This window comes from Vigna angularis, chromosome 5 (assembly GCF_016808095.1).
Source record: "Vigna angularis cultivar LongXiaoDou No.4 chromosome 5, ASM1680809v1, whole genome shotgun sequence".
NCBI classification, from domain to species: Eukaryota; Viridiplantae; Streptophyta; class Magnoliopsida; order Fabales; family Fabaceae; genus Vigna; species Vigna angularis.
The window spans coordinates 30,272,785-30,287,478 of record NC_068974.1 but is presented as its reverse complement, the minus strand read 5'-3'; the positions used below and the strand labels follow the sequence as shown (position 1 = coordinate 30,287,478).

The following is a 14,694-nucleotide window of genomic DNA, read 5'->3' as shown; positions in this document are numbered from 1 at the left end:
TTATTATTATTTTTTATTTATATTTTAAGTTTAACTTATATTTTTTCTATTATAAATAGATGACCTATTTATATATTCAACCATTAATCTCATATATAATTTTTGTTATATTCAACAAACATGATAACAGCAATAATATATTAACTATATTAATCATATATTCTGATGGATATGATATAAGAGAATATTATAATATGGATATATTATATAACAAATACTAACAAATATTCTGGTAATATCATTTAGTCTCTTTAGACCAATAATTCCGAATGAGTTTTGTTAAATTCTATTCTTCAGCATAAATACAAAGAATAATGTGTTTCTTTTACTCAAATCTATTTTATTAACAAGAATAATAATATTTTTATGAATGTTTTATTTCATTTTAAAAAATTTAGATTTTTTTAATAAAAAAAGTTAGATTCATATATTTTCGAAATGTTTTTATATTTAAAAAAGAATTCAGAAAAAAATGGCTTTACATAATTTTTTCCCTTTGTTTTGGAGTAAAATTAGGAAAGGATAGACTTGTTTCCTTTAATTTGCAACGAGATCCTAAATTATACTGTATATTCGATTTTATCAAAAAATACTAATATCATTTTACGAATATAAACTGTATTTTTTTTCTCACTGTGAATCCAAATGAATAAAGATAAAGAAAAGGCATACTTTTATTTTCTTATATCAAACAGCAATAAGAAAAAAAAAACCACTTTCCTTCTTTTTCTTTTCTTTCCTTTTATATGTATTTATTTTCCATTCCCTTTTTCCCCAAATGCAACAAAAAGAAATCATAATTTTCAAATTAAATGAATGTAAAAAAAAAAAAAAACTTTTTGTAAGATGTAGATATTCGTTTTACATGATAAAATATAAAATATACATGTGTATATATGTTTGGAACCATCATTCTTAGAGGTATAAAAAACATCACTCCTTTCCAAATACATAAAATTTCCTATTTTGGTATCCTCGAACAAAGGTAACATTTGCAGATTTGAAAAAGTCCTTAAATAAAAAAAGTAAAAAAAAAGTTAACTTTCCCAAAGGGGGGTGCAAAGGGAGAAAAGCCCAAGATCCTTGTTTTTTGGGCCACGAAGAGGATTGTTTGATAAGGCGTGAATGTTTGTTTGCGTTTTCCTTTTATGGGGAAACGAGTTCCACCATGCATATTTGTGTAAAGAAAAAAAGAGAATAAAGCGAAGAAGAATAAAGCTAAGTAAAGAAAAATTAACTCCCAAAAAACGAAACCTAGAAGAAGCATTGGTGTTCCTTAGTTTCGTCACTCGCTCCAATCTCAGAGTCAAAGTGATGGCCGCAACAACAGCAACATCACTCACTCTTTCAAAACCTTCTTCTCTGCCATTCAATCATACCCATGCTTTTCCTAAAACGCCCTCAACACTTCCCACCCTCCTTCGTTCCGCCGTCAAACCTCTCTTCCTCGTATCCTCCAAAAACCCCCTTTCCGATGTTATCTCTTTGCCCGCCGCAGAAGACAGCGCGTGGGATGATGAGAAGCCTCGCGAGGAGTGCGGCGTCGTAGGCATCTACGGCGACCCGGAGGCCTCCCGTCTCTGCTACCTCGCCCTTCACGCGCTCCAGCACCGCGGCCAGGAAGGCGCCGGAATCGTAACCGTTCACAACGACGTCCTCCAATCCATCACCGGCGTGGGCCTCGTCTCCGACGTCTTCAACGAGTCCAAGCTTGACCAGCTCCCCGGCAGCCTCGCCATCGGCCACGTCCGTTACTCCACCGCCGGTCAGTCCATGCTAAAAAACGTCCAGCCTTTCGTCGCTGGTTACAGATTCGGCTCCGTTGGGGTCGCGCATAACGGTAACCTCGTCAACTACCGCGCTCTTCGGTCCGACCTCGAGGACTCTGGCTCCATCTTCAACACCACCTCTGACACCGAGGTCGTCCTCCACCTCATCGCCACCTCCAAGCACCGCCCCTTCATCCTCCGCATCGTCGACGCCTGCGAGAAGCTGAAGGGCGCCTACTCCCTCGTCTTTGTTACCGAGGACAAACTGGTGGCCGTTCGTGATCCCTTCGGGTTCCGTCCCCTCGTCATGGGGAGGAGAAGCAACGGCGCTGTCGTCTTCGCCTCCGAAACCTGCGCGCTTGATTTGATCGAAGCGACGTACGAGAGGGAGGTTTTTCCGGGCGAGGTTCTCGTGGTGGATAAAAACGGTGTTCAGAGTCTCTGCCTAATGTCCCATCCTCAACCCAAGCAATGCATTTTCGAGCATATCTACTTCGCGCTTCCGAATTCGGTTGTTTTCGGGAGGTCTGTGTACGAGTCCCGCAGAAGATTCGGGGAGATTTTAGCCACTGAGAGTCCCGTGGACTGCGATGTTGTGATTGCTGTTCCTGATTCTGGGGTTGTGGCTGCTCTTGGGTATGCTGCAAAAGCTGGGGTTCCCTTTCAGCAGGGTTTGATCAGGTCACACTATGTTGGGAGGACTTTCATTGAGCCCTCTCAGAAGATTAGGGACTTTGGTGTGAAGCTGAAGCTATCACCGGTGCGTGCTGTGCTTGAGGGTAAACGTGTGGTGGTTGTGGATGATTCCATTGTGAGAGGAACCACCTCGTCCAAGATTGTTAGGTTGTTGAAGGAAGCTGGTGCCAAGGAGGTTCACATGAGGATTGCTAGCCCTCCCATTATTGGGTCTTGTTACTATGGGGTTGATACTCCCAGTACAGAAGAGTTGATTTCTAATAGAATGAGTGTGGAAGAGATAAGGAATTTCATTGGGTCGGATTCACTGGCATTTTTGCCCTTTGATAGCTTGCAGAAGTTGCTGGGGAGTGAAAGCCCTAATTTCTGCTATGCTTGCTTCTCTGGGAATTACCCTGTTGAGCCTACAGAGCTCAAGGTGAAGAAGGTTGGGGACTTTGTTGATGATGGCTTGAATGGGAGCTTGGACTCTATTGGTGGTGGTTGGGTTCAAGCAAACCGAAAGCAAATAGAGATTGGTAGTTAGTGGTAATAGTTTTTCACAATTATCTCCTGTTTCTGGTTTTGTTGCAGTGTTAAGCCTAATGGATACTACTTATGTGATGTGGTGAGAGATAGTATCGGTAAAACCATTCTTTCAACCATACCGGTGAGCTTCTGAAGACCGATTATACGTTTCTCATCTGATATATGGAGCTGCTTTTGTTATTTAGAATTTAGAACAAACCATGGTATAAAAACTTTTGATACTTTTCATTACTTTGCTCTTCTTTTTTTATCTTCCAACACAGGGTCTTTTCAAATGCACCTTGGATTTTCTTGGATTGTAGTTTTCCATCTCTTTTTATTTGTATATATATTGGTTCGAGTCCGTGAAACAGAGGAGTAAACATTTTAAAAGAAACTCAACTTTCTGTGTACTTGGTAACTTAAAATTGCAGAACTCAGTAAAGAGTGGGAGAATGTTTTGTTCTGTAAAGCCAAGTTTTCATGTGACAGTATGTTAAACTTTGTTTTGATTTTGACATGAATGTTAAGTTAAATATATTTCTGAAAAGAAAAATTACTACATCATTTTCCTGCAGAGGCTTAGCAAATGACTCCAATTTGTGATGGAATTTAGAGATTACAGCAAATTCTGTAAAACTAAATCAATTTATTTGCTGTCTTCATTTCTTTTTGTTTCTTGACTCGATGTTATTTCACAAGACACTGGGGTCAACATTTTGGGATCCATGTCCAAGGTTGTCGACTGAAGTGCATTCATAACAGCTACGAGCTAATGAGATTGGTTGAAAGAAGAAAATGGAGGACGATTATAGTGAAAAATGAAGGAAAAAGAAAACGAAACATCGCTGCCAGAATCTCTTCTGGCGACGGCGAACGGTCTTGGAAGGAAATAAGAAAAGGTTTAAGTAATCCAGTGTGGATGATGTATGGTGGGAAGATGAGAATTAGATTGATCTAATGGTAATTAAAAATGGTATATGGTGAACACCTACCAAGGTGGTCCATGGAAGCATTAATCTAGATTAAGTATCAATAGGTCTAAAATTCTCCTAAATTAATACATCATATCGTACTTTACAATGATAAAAAATCATTGCATATTATGACTTCTTTCTTTGATTAAATTCAGAACTTTTCTAAAAAAGCACTTTCGTTAATAAGCAAAATCGATTATAGAATAATTTAAATGTATAAATAATATCTTTACATTGAGTTTATATATGAAATTTTTAGAGATTTGAATTTTAAGAATATGTGAGTAATTTAATTACTAGAAACGTGGAATTTTATTTAACAATAAGAATTTAATTTTTATTTTTATTTTTTCTCTCTCTTATCTCATTTTCATGTTCTTTTTTTTGTATAATATTATCGTGTAAGCCTTCTATCGTAATTATGGATGGTTTATTTAATGTACATATCATCTATTCAATACAGTTTTTAAATTAATATTAATTAATGATGGAAAAATTTTAGAAATCAATCACAATTACTACATTATCAAATTTTTTGTTTGTAGTTTAATATTATTTGTTAATTGATATTCCCATAATTAAATAAATTACTTTGTTAATAAATCTTTCACTGTTTTAGCTTCTGAACTTTATAATCACGCGTTGTGTCTCCACACGCGCCCAAATTTCCACTCCACACTAGTCAATTTCTCCTCTTCTCTTCTCTGGAATCGTGGTTCCTTCACTCTTTATAGAATTATTCAGCAGAGCACGATGTCTTGGGTCCTCCGATCTACGAAGTCTAAGGTTCTCTCTTCTTCCGCTTCTTCATTTTCCAGATCCTTCTCTTCCCTCTCCCACGCCGCCCATCACCTCCCTCATAATCACATCGGATCTCTCTCTCCCCTCACCGATCGCTTCCACCGCAACACCACTTTGACGCCTCTCGGTAACGACCTTCTCTCTCACTTTCTTCTTTCCATTTCCTTATTCAATGCCTTTTATTTTCCTCCAACCTTCACATTCTCTTTTGTTTCCGCTCCTATCACCACGCACTTCCAATTACGCAAACATATCTATGCTCTTATTAATAACGCCAAAAATAGAAAATAGGTCATCACTGCTTCATTTTCTCAATTCGCGTTTCCTTGATTTCGATGAATCTCGTGACTCCTGTTGCTCTGCCATCTTAATTTGTTTGTACTCGCTGGTGCCGAGTTTAATTTTCTGCTTCTGATTCTCTCATTCCTTTGATGCTAATGTCGTTTCAGCGAAGGAAAACGCTTCTGGCGGAAACTTGACTGGTCTTCCCAATGTTCGTGCGAATAAGATTGGCTGTGATTCTAATGCGATCAATTCGTTGGTATGCATCTTTTCCGTCACTGTTAATGACATTTGAAATTCTAGCCATCCTTGATGGATTGATATATGTTTTGTGTACTTTTAATTTGATATTGCTTGTGTGAAATTACATTTGTATACCTCGTTTTTGCTCCCTCTAGGGTGATGGAAGAGGGAAGCTGTCGTTGTTGATGCAACTTTGATTTGACTAATCTGATTAAATCTAATAATTTTGCCCCCTTTTTTCTTCATTCTTAGTTGCTGAAACGTTCTGATGTTGTTACAAGACTAGTTGGTTCTGGCCGTGCAATAGTAGTATGCTATAGTTAGAAGTAAAGTTAGTTATTAACTATCTAGTCCTGGTTACCAATGAAACTGTTTGGGGGGTTTGGCAAATTTTGAAGTATGGTGTGAGAGTAAAGTTATAACTAGTTTTTTTATGTCTCAAAATTTCACTTATTTGAACTTGTTGTGTCTGAAATTTCACTGGATAATAACAAATATGAATTTCAAATTTGAAACTTTAAGAGAGAGAGAGACAGACAGAAAGGGAGACGGGTAATTTGGATTTAAATTGATGGTAGAAAGATACTTAATATCAGTTTATTTTGAGCTAGTCATTACAATAAAATTTGAACTTGTTCTTCAAAATTTCGTTGATAACCAAACCTTCAATTTCACAAGTATTTTATATCATGCCTATTTCTTGGGGGTTTTTGTTCCCTTGACATCTTTTTCTTATATTTTATACTCGACATCCTTATGCTTATTGTTAGAAAACTAAGACATTTTATTCATACATAAAAGAGAGACTTGAAACAAGGTTATGGTATTCTATATATATATATATATATAGAATACCATGACAGAATACAATGACACAATACAACCCACTTCTTAAGTTGGGTACACACTCATAAAACAACATAAAACAACAACATAAACTTAATACATTTCAACACTCCCCCTCAAGCTGGAGCATATAAATCATATGCACCAAGCTTGGAACATATAAACTGAATCCTAGGCCCTCTTAAAGACTTAGTAAAAATATCTGCAAATTGTTCATTAGAATTGACAAATTCTGTAATGAGATCCTTGGACAACAACTTCTCTCTGATGAAATGACAATCAATTTCTATATGTTTTGTTCTCTCATGGAACACTGGATTGGAGGCAATGTGAAGAGCTGCTTGGTTATCACAATACAACTTCATAGGCTTATTTTCACAGAATTTTAATTCTTGAAGGAGTTGTTTGATCCATATAAGTTCACATGTAGCTATGGCCATAGATCGGTATTCAGCTTCTGCACTAGATCGAGCAACAACACTTTGTTTCTTGCTTTTCCATGATACAAGGTTCCCTCCAAGGAGTACACAATATCCTGTGGTAGATCTTCGATCATTCGGACAACCAGCCCAATTTGCATCACAATATCCTTCTAACTCAGTACTTCCCTTGTTCTCATACAACAGTCCATGACCTGGATTCCCTTTTACATATCTAAGGATGCGTACCACGGCATTCCAATGATCGATATGAGGATTTTGCATAAATTGGCTCACAACTCCCACTGGATAAGAAAGATCAGGTCTTGTTATGGTGAGATAGATTAGTTTTCCAACCAACCTTCTGTATCTTTCTGGATCTGAGAAAGGTTCACCATGGTCTCTCATTAACTTTTTATTTGAGTCCATAGGACTATCAATGGGCTTGCAATCTGTCAGACCTGTTTCCTCCAAAATATCCAGGGCATATTTTCTTTGTGAAATGATGACTCCTTCTTTTGATTGTGCCACTTCAATACCAAGGAAGTATTTCAAACGACCTAAGTCTTTGGTTTGAAAGTGGTTGAACAAATGATCCTTTAATTGAGCAATTCTCGCAACATCATTTCCTGTAATCACAATATCATCAACATAAACCATAAGATAAACACATTTATCAGGAGTAGAATGCCCATAAAACACTGAATGATCTGCTTCACATCGTTTTAATCCAAATTGTTGCACAACATGGCTAAATTTACCAAACCAAGCTCGAGGTGATTGTTTCAAGCCGTAGAGTGAATGACGTAATTTACAAACTAACTTAGACTCCCCCTGAGCAACACAACTAAATCCAGGAGGTTGCTCCATGTATATCTCCTCTTCCAGATCACCATGAAGAAAGGCATTTTTAATGTCCAATTGGTGAAGTGGCCACTGTCTAATGGCAGCCATGGCAAGAAATAGACGAACACTACTGATTTTGGCCACAGGAGAAAAAGTATCACAATAGTCGAGACCATAAACCTGAGTATATCCCTTTGCGACTAGACGAGCTTTAAGACGATCAATGGCACCAGTAGGACCAACTTTAATAGCATATACCCATCTGCATCCCACGAGTTTCTTATCAGGAGGAAGAGGTACAAGTTCCCAAGTGCCACTATTGTCAAGTGCCTGCATTTCATCAATCATGGCTTGTCGCCATCCAGGGTGATCAAGTGCCTCACGAACATTATTAGAAACTTTGGTGTTAGAAAGGGAGGAAACAAAGGAGAAATATGTAGGAGACAGACGATGGTAACTTAAAAAATTATAAACAGGATAAGGATTTCGAGTAGATCGAATACCTTTTCGAAGAGCAATAGGCCAAGCCTGATTTGAGTCAAGAGAGGACGAGGAGGATGAATGATCCATGGTCTGGGAATCTGATGGAGAAGGAGCTGAGTCTCGAGGATCTTCAGGCAAGGAGGAAGGTGGTTCAACAATATCTTGTGCATTCTGAGTTTGAGCTGAAGATGGAGAAGCGGGAATGACCAAGGGATCACATGATGGTATAGGAAGCATCTCTTCAACAGATGAACGATCCTCCTTGGAAGACAAGAAGAAGGGTGTATCCTAAAAAAAAGTGACATCAGAAGACATATAATACCTTCTTGTGGAGGGAGAATAACATCTATATCCTTTTTGAATGTGAGAATATCCCAAAAAGACACATTTAATAGACTTGGGAGAAAGTTTATCAAGGCCTGGAGAAACATTATGGACAAAACATGTACACCCAAATACACGTGGGGGGATATGATATAGGGCGTCATTTGGAAAAATGACAGAATAAGGAACTTTATTCTCAAGAGAGGAAGACGGCATCCTATTGATTTGAAAACAGGCAGTGAGGATTGCATCCCCCCAATGATGAACATGAACATTAGTATTTAACATCAAGGAACGTGCTATTTCAATGAGATGTCTATTCTTTCTCTCAGCTATGCCATTTTGTTGTGGAGTGTGAGGACATGTTGACTGATGTAAAATTCCTTTGGAAGATAAAAATGAAGAAAATGCAGCAGAAAAATATTCCTTAGCATTATCACTTCTGAGAATTTTAATTGTCTTTCCAAATTGATTCTGACTTTCATTAACAAAGGACATAAAAATGACTAAAAGTTCAGATCTCTCTTTCATAAGATAAACCCACGTACATCGAGAAAATTCATCAATGAAGGTTACAAAATAGTTAAAACCAAAGGAAGTAACTCGACTCGGTCCCCAAATATCAGAGTGAATGGTAGAAAAAATAGACTTACATCGTGTCTCAAATTTCTTTGGATAAGAAGATCTAACATGTTGTCCTAACTGACAAGACTCACAATCTAAGACAGGAATGTGTTTAAGACTTGGAACCATCAACTTCAGCTTAGACAAATTTGGGTGACCCAAACGATCATGTAAAATTTTAGGAGATGAAGTTGAAATGCAAGAAACAAAAGAAGTAGGTTTTAGGAAATATAATCCTCCTGACTCATATCCTTCTCTAATTCGACGACCCGTACCATGTTCCTGTATGACAAAGGAAGTAGCAGTAAAGGTTATACAACAATTTAATGAACGTGTCAATTGACTCAAGGACATTAAATTATAAGGACAATGAGGAATATACAAAACAGAATTTAAGTTTAGTGAAGGAGATAAAGACACTTTGCCAATTCCTTGAGATGTCAATTTGGATCCATTGGCAATAGTAACTAACTGAGGAACTTTTTGAGAGGTAATGGAGGAAAACAAACGAGTGTTACCAGACAAATGATTTGAGGCACCTGAATCAAGAATCCATGAACCTTGACATTCCACAGATTGTGAGATACGTGCACTTGACACACTTGGCACTGAAGGAAACTGACAATGGCCAGTGGATTTGTCAGACTTGTATCTCAAAAATTCTTGATACTCTTCATTTGAGCATTGCACATACCCACTTCGACTACCATGGCAGCCTCCATTAGCTCCTCTCCTTGAAGTGGCAGATAAGGAGAAATTAGTTTTAGTAAAGGATGTCATTCTAAATTTGTGAGTAGGATCCAAAACAGAGACAAGGTCTTATGATTATGGGAAATCAGAATCCCTGTCCAACCATACTAAGAAATGAAGCTCATCAACAGTAGACTGTGAAATTTAAGGGAGAAAACCCTAGGTGCAAACAACAGCTACCAAAACAACGAAGCAAGGGCCAAAACACGCTCAGGAAGCTACGGCGAAACTGTATGCAGTGGCGCGGTGTCGATCTAACACAGAGAAGGCTGCGCGTGAGGAACACGCGCTGGAGACTTGCTGGAGACAGGCGCGTGAGGAATACGCGCCGGAAAGTTGCTGGAGACAGGTGGCGCATGGAGGCGCGTGAAGAGGAGTCTGCTCTTGACTCCGACGAGGTTGGCCGTCGCTCGAGAAGACGGTCCAGATCCGCTGGTCACCGGTCGAAACCGTGACGGTGGCCGGACGGTGGCCGGCGTAGATCGGAGAGAAGCGGCGCGTGGAGGAGCGTGTGGAGGTTTCTGAGGAAGCGGCCACCAGGGTTGGGTCGCGCTTCTCGGGGCGAACCGAACCCTCAACTTTGCCTGACAAACAGCGGCGGCGGACGGCGGCGACGGCGACGGTGATAGCATCGACAGCGGTGGAAAGTGGCGGCGACAGCAGTGGCACACTGGGTCTGGCTCTTGATACCATGTTAGAAAACTAAGACATTTTATTCATACATAAAAGAGAGACTTGAAACAAGGTTATGGTATTCTATATATATATATAGAATACCATGACAGAATACAATGACACAATACAACCCACTTCTTAAGTTGGGTACACACTCATAAAACAACATAAAACAACAACATAAACTTAATACATTTCAACACTTATCATATTATATGTTGTTCTGAGTAATGAATGCTGACAGTTAGTTGATGTCTGAGTAGTTTTTTCTCTGCAATTGTGGTACTATTGTGGTGTGCATTGGGTCACGGCAATGGCCTCTTCAATTTTAACTTTTTGGTTTTCTTTTTGTGGCCATGGCAGTTAGTATCATGGCTGAAATAATGAGTTTTCAACTTTTCATGGCATTAATAGTGGATGCAACTTGTAAACGGGATGAAAAACTCCTTTTGCCATAACTGTGTCATTCAGCGCCTCCCACTAACTGAATCAATCGGTCCAAAATGAAGCCCTAGTTTTCTTTGAATCTTATTAGCCCTCTGGCTGAGTGAACAATCCACTGGTACTGTTTTCTGGCTCTATCTCTGACATTCTCTGGTGACATTTTTCTGGCTTCCTGCCAACCCTGGCTTCTGAAACAATGTGTTGTTCTTTGTGACAGTGCTCAGTGACACTTTATTCTATTTCTAAGATTTTGAATGTGGGATTTCACACGTCTTTCTTCAATATTTTTAGTTGTTATGTTCTCTTCTGCTTTCCAACTAATTTCTTATGTCTTAAATTTTATAGCATTTAAATTTCTTGAGCATTTTTATACATATAATATGATTATATGATTCTTTATGTCTAGTATTGGTAATTTTGTTGTTGTGTTTCCTGCTACCCATCTATATCCTGCTATATGGATTGATAACTAAGATTGTTGCTGTCATTGACAAAATAAACTTTTTCTAAATCATGTACATTATACCTACCTAGGTTGTGATTTCTTTTTTTGACTTTGTGGGAAAATGTGTTTTTTGTTCTGTTAGTGATTGTATTCAGATTACATTGTTGCCATTAAATATCAAGCTGTATTTTTGAGGAAATTAAGAGCTAGAAAAGGAAGGAGAAATTTTTTCTCCTCAAGAGGGCTGGACATGCTAGACTATCTAAACTTAAGCATTCTACTTTGAATTTAAATGACTGAAACCGAGGTGACATTGATATACATGATATTTCCAAACCTTTTTTTCTATGTACGTATCAACTATGGGGTTCTTCTTATTTGGATTGATTACAATGATTTCCTATTGCTAGCATTGTAAAACTTGATGCTTTGACTAGGACAAATGGAGCCGGGAACTGTGTGTTGTCTTTAGGTTTAATGGTACTAGTACCTTTTCTTTTGAGGAACGCAGAAGGTGTACTTGCCAATGTAAATGCAGAGTCTAATCTTGCCCTAAATATAATTTTCTGATTTTTCCCAAATGCAAAAAAGCTGAACTGTTGCATACCATTTATCCTGAGAATGCGATTTACAAATCATTAATTTAGCTCTGTTTAGTTTGTCATTGGTATTGAATTGTTCTTTTATGTCAGATGTACAAAGCTTCTGGGCCGGACACCACTGTGCTGTCTGGAGCTAGATATGGCACTAGAGTTTGTGCTGCACACAATCCAATGCTATCGGTGAGTTCCTATACCGTAAGTTATCTATCATTGAGTTGAACCTATTTGGCTGATGATATTTTCGTTCATAAGGGAATCAATACTGTGATGGCTAGAAGTTTTGAGAGAAGTATAGAAGCTGGCACGCTGGGAATGATTGGTCATAAACGTTGCATGAGTGACGTCCCAAGTAAGAGGAGCGAGACAAACACATCTGGTTTTCGTCCGTTATCTCCTCATCTCCCTCTTTATCAGCCGCAACTTTCTTCAACTCTCTCCATTTTTAATAGAATAGCTGGAGCTTTCTTAGCCGGTGTCATTTTGCTTTTTTATATGATATATATAAAAGTGGGTTCGGTTAGCCTCACCTATGACTCTTTCTACCAATTCATATTTTATTCATCAAAACTAAACCTGCTTGTCATGGAGATTTCTGCCTTAGCCGTAACCTACCATCTCTATAGTGCAATTCGTCACTTACGTTTATGATTTGAGTCAAGAACTGACACCTGAACTGTACCTTTGAATCTGAGGTAATATGTTTTACCTTGATTCTTGTTCGGTTTTTATGGTTTGAATTATAAGACCGAAGCGGGTTCTCTTATCAGGGTTTGCTTGGGGTTGAGTCATTTAGATTTTCAAAAATATATATTTGGAGACTCCTTTGCTTTTTCTTACCATGAGTTAGTGTATAACATGTTGTATTTTTAGGTGGAACTTTGTTTATTCGACCTTGGAGGCATTTGTCAGTCATAAGGAACTCACAAAATCATGTGGCCACAACATTACTAGCTCGTGATCTGATTCGCATATAGGTAGCAAAATTGATCGCATTTTTTACTACCTTGGTTTCTCAACTTAGGAATCGAGATATCTAGTTAGGCAATCCTTTTAGGAATGAAAGTTATTTTACATAACTTTTTAGTCTGCCGTGTTATGGACACACTGGTGACTTGAAATTTGTGAGCAAATAAGGGGGGGGGGGGGGGGGGGGGGGGGGGGGGGGGGGGGTTGTAGCCCCGAAGAATTATATCACCCTCTATTTGTGAAAGAGACCGCCAACATGCTCAATATGAGAGCTCTTTTGGTAGTCAATTCCATTTAGGAGAGAATTATACAAAAAAAAAAAACAACAAAAAAACGTTTTTATTTTTTACAGAAACCACTAATAAAAAGTTAAACAAACTTTTTGAAAACAATGACGATTAGTTAAGCAACCAAACCACTGAATGAGAGGTTAAGTTATAGGTGGCAACACACATTTGATAATTTAGGCCAATTGTATGCTTAAAAATTAAATTCAATATTATTGGTCAAGCTGGAATATTTTTTTATCAATTATTTATTGATCTATTAACTACATTATATCAATGATCTTGTATTTTTCTCAAATGTAACATTTTTTATTGGTTGCCTATGTAATAGTTTTTGCACAACACATTAACACTAAACAATGTTTAGATTGTTGGTGGGCTTGGATCTATTGATTATTGAATGCCCTTCCCTTAATTCTGTTACTAACAACGCAAAAAAGGTTTAACTGAAATCATTCTTGCTAAACTTTACTGAGAGATGACACAGGTTGCAAGAATTGCTTAGCAGATAAATCAGCATAAAACCTAGAATGAATTTACAACTTGAGTTGGTCGGACATAAAAGTAGTAAGTTGTTTATTTCCTACCATATTTGGTTGCACATTTTGCAATATGCACTCATTCAATCGTAATATAGGCACACTGTTAGATGATCTGGGTTTTTGCACAACCATTGTATTTATGAAATAATTCTTTTATACTGTTGACGAACTGTTATTGTTGTATACTTAAAAATAATTAACTTTTTAATTTAAAAATATTAAAGTAAAATGTAATTAACTTGTCAGCACGAAAATCTTTATATTATTCATGTGTCAAAATAAATCCCATTAACTAGTTGCATTTTCCATTTCCTAATATATTCTATGGAGAGTGTTTCTTCCTGCACTTCCATAGAACATAAAATGACAATTTTATCCCTTATTCTTCTCCTGTATTCAGCCCCTGCACCTCTTCCAGTGGTAGGTGCTTCTTCTTCCCTATAACCAGTCGACGCACCTCTTCAAGTAGTAGCAGTCGTAGATGGAAAGGTCGAATCTTCCCTCTGATTAACTTCCCGATTTTGGAAGCTTATTATCAAATTTAATTTCTCTCTCTTCCCATAACCTAATCAAATTAATCCCTCTGCTCTCTTCCCGAATTTCCACCTCGCCAAGCTCAAACCAATGTATGTAACTATACCAAGCCAGCACCCTAAAAGCACACCTTTTCCGTAGCAAAATCATTGTGTTTCGATCGTCATCTCCACCAAAGCATGCTACTTACTAACTTCCTCTACTCTTCGGATATCACTCACCATCGTCTTCATTGTATATCATCGTATTCATTGCATATCGTATTATGGATCAGAAGTTGAAGCATTTGCATTAAGATAGATTATTAAATTTGTATTATAAATTGTATAATATTGTGAATTATATAATTTGGAATAAAGTTTGTATTGAGGATTGATTTTCAAATTTACATTATAAATTCTGTAATCCAAATATAAATTTATATACTATGGATTGTACATTTTAAAATACAAAATCTCTATTCTAAAATATATAATATAGAATTTGTAAAATTAATAATTAATATTTTTGAATTTCTGATTATATAATCTGAAATATCTTTTACAGAACTATAATTTTAATAGGAGTATAATTAGAATTTTAAAAAGTATGAGGTGCAGAAAGAAAACATGGGGTGCAGAAAGAAATTCTCT

The 14,694-nt window shown here is 37.4% G+C and overlaps 2 protein-coding genes across 3 annotated transcripts; both read left to right on the top strand.

The window, feature by feature from the left end:
* Window positions 1-1,183: 1,183 nt before the first annotated feature.
* LOC108340780 (amidophosphoribosyltransferase, chloroplastic) lies at window positions 1,184-3,224 on the top strand. The gene has a single exon (XM_017578354.2). It carries the CDS (start codon window positions 1,315-1,317, stop codon window positions 2,989-2,991), a length of 1,677 nt encoding a protein of 558 aa, XP_017433843.1. The 5' UTR covers window positions 1,184-1,314; the 3' UTR covers window positions 2,992-3,224.
* Window positions 3,225-4,589: 1,365 nt separating this feature from the next.
* On the top strand, window positions 4,590-12,814 carry LOC108338862 (succinate dehydrogenase subunit 3-1, mitochondrial). Of its 2 annotated transcripts, XM_017575909.2 has the most exons (5): window positions 4,590-4,877; window positions 5,200-5,291; window positions 11,824-11,913; window positions 11,986-12,425; window positions 12,604-12,814. In XM_017575909.2, the coding sequence occupies exons 1-4, from the start codon at window positions 4,703-4,705 to the stop codon at window positions 12,379-12,381; spliced, it is 753 nt and encodes a 250-aa protein (XP_017431398.1). In that variant the 5' UTR covers window positions 4,590-4,702; the 3' UTR covers window positions 12,382-12,425; window positions 12,604-12,814. The 2 variants fall into 2 exon arrangements, with proteins under 2 accessions (XP_017431398.1, XP_017431399.1); XM_017575910.2 differs by lacking the exon at window positions 12,604-12,814 and having other exon boundaries at window positions 11,986-12,483.
* The last annotated feature ends 1,880 nt before the right edge of the window (window positions 12,815-14,694 follow it).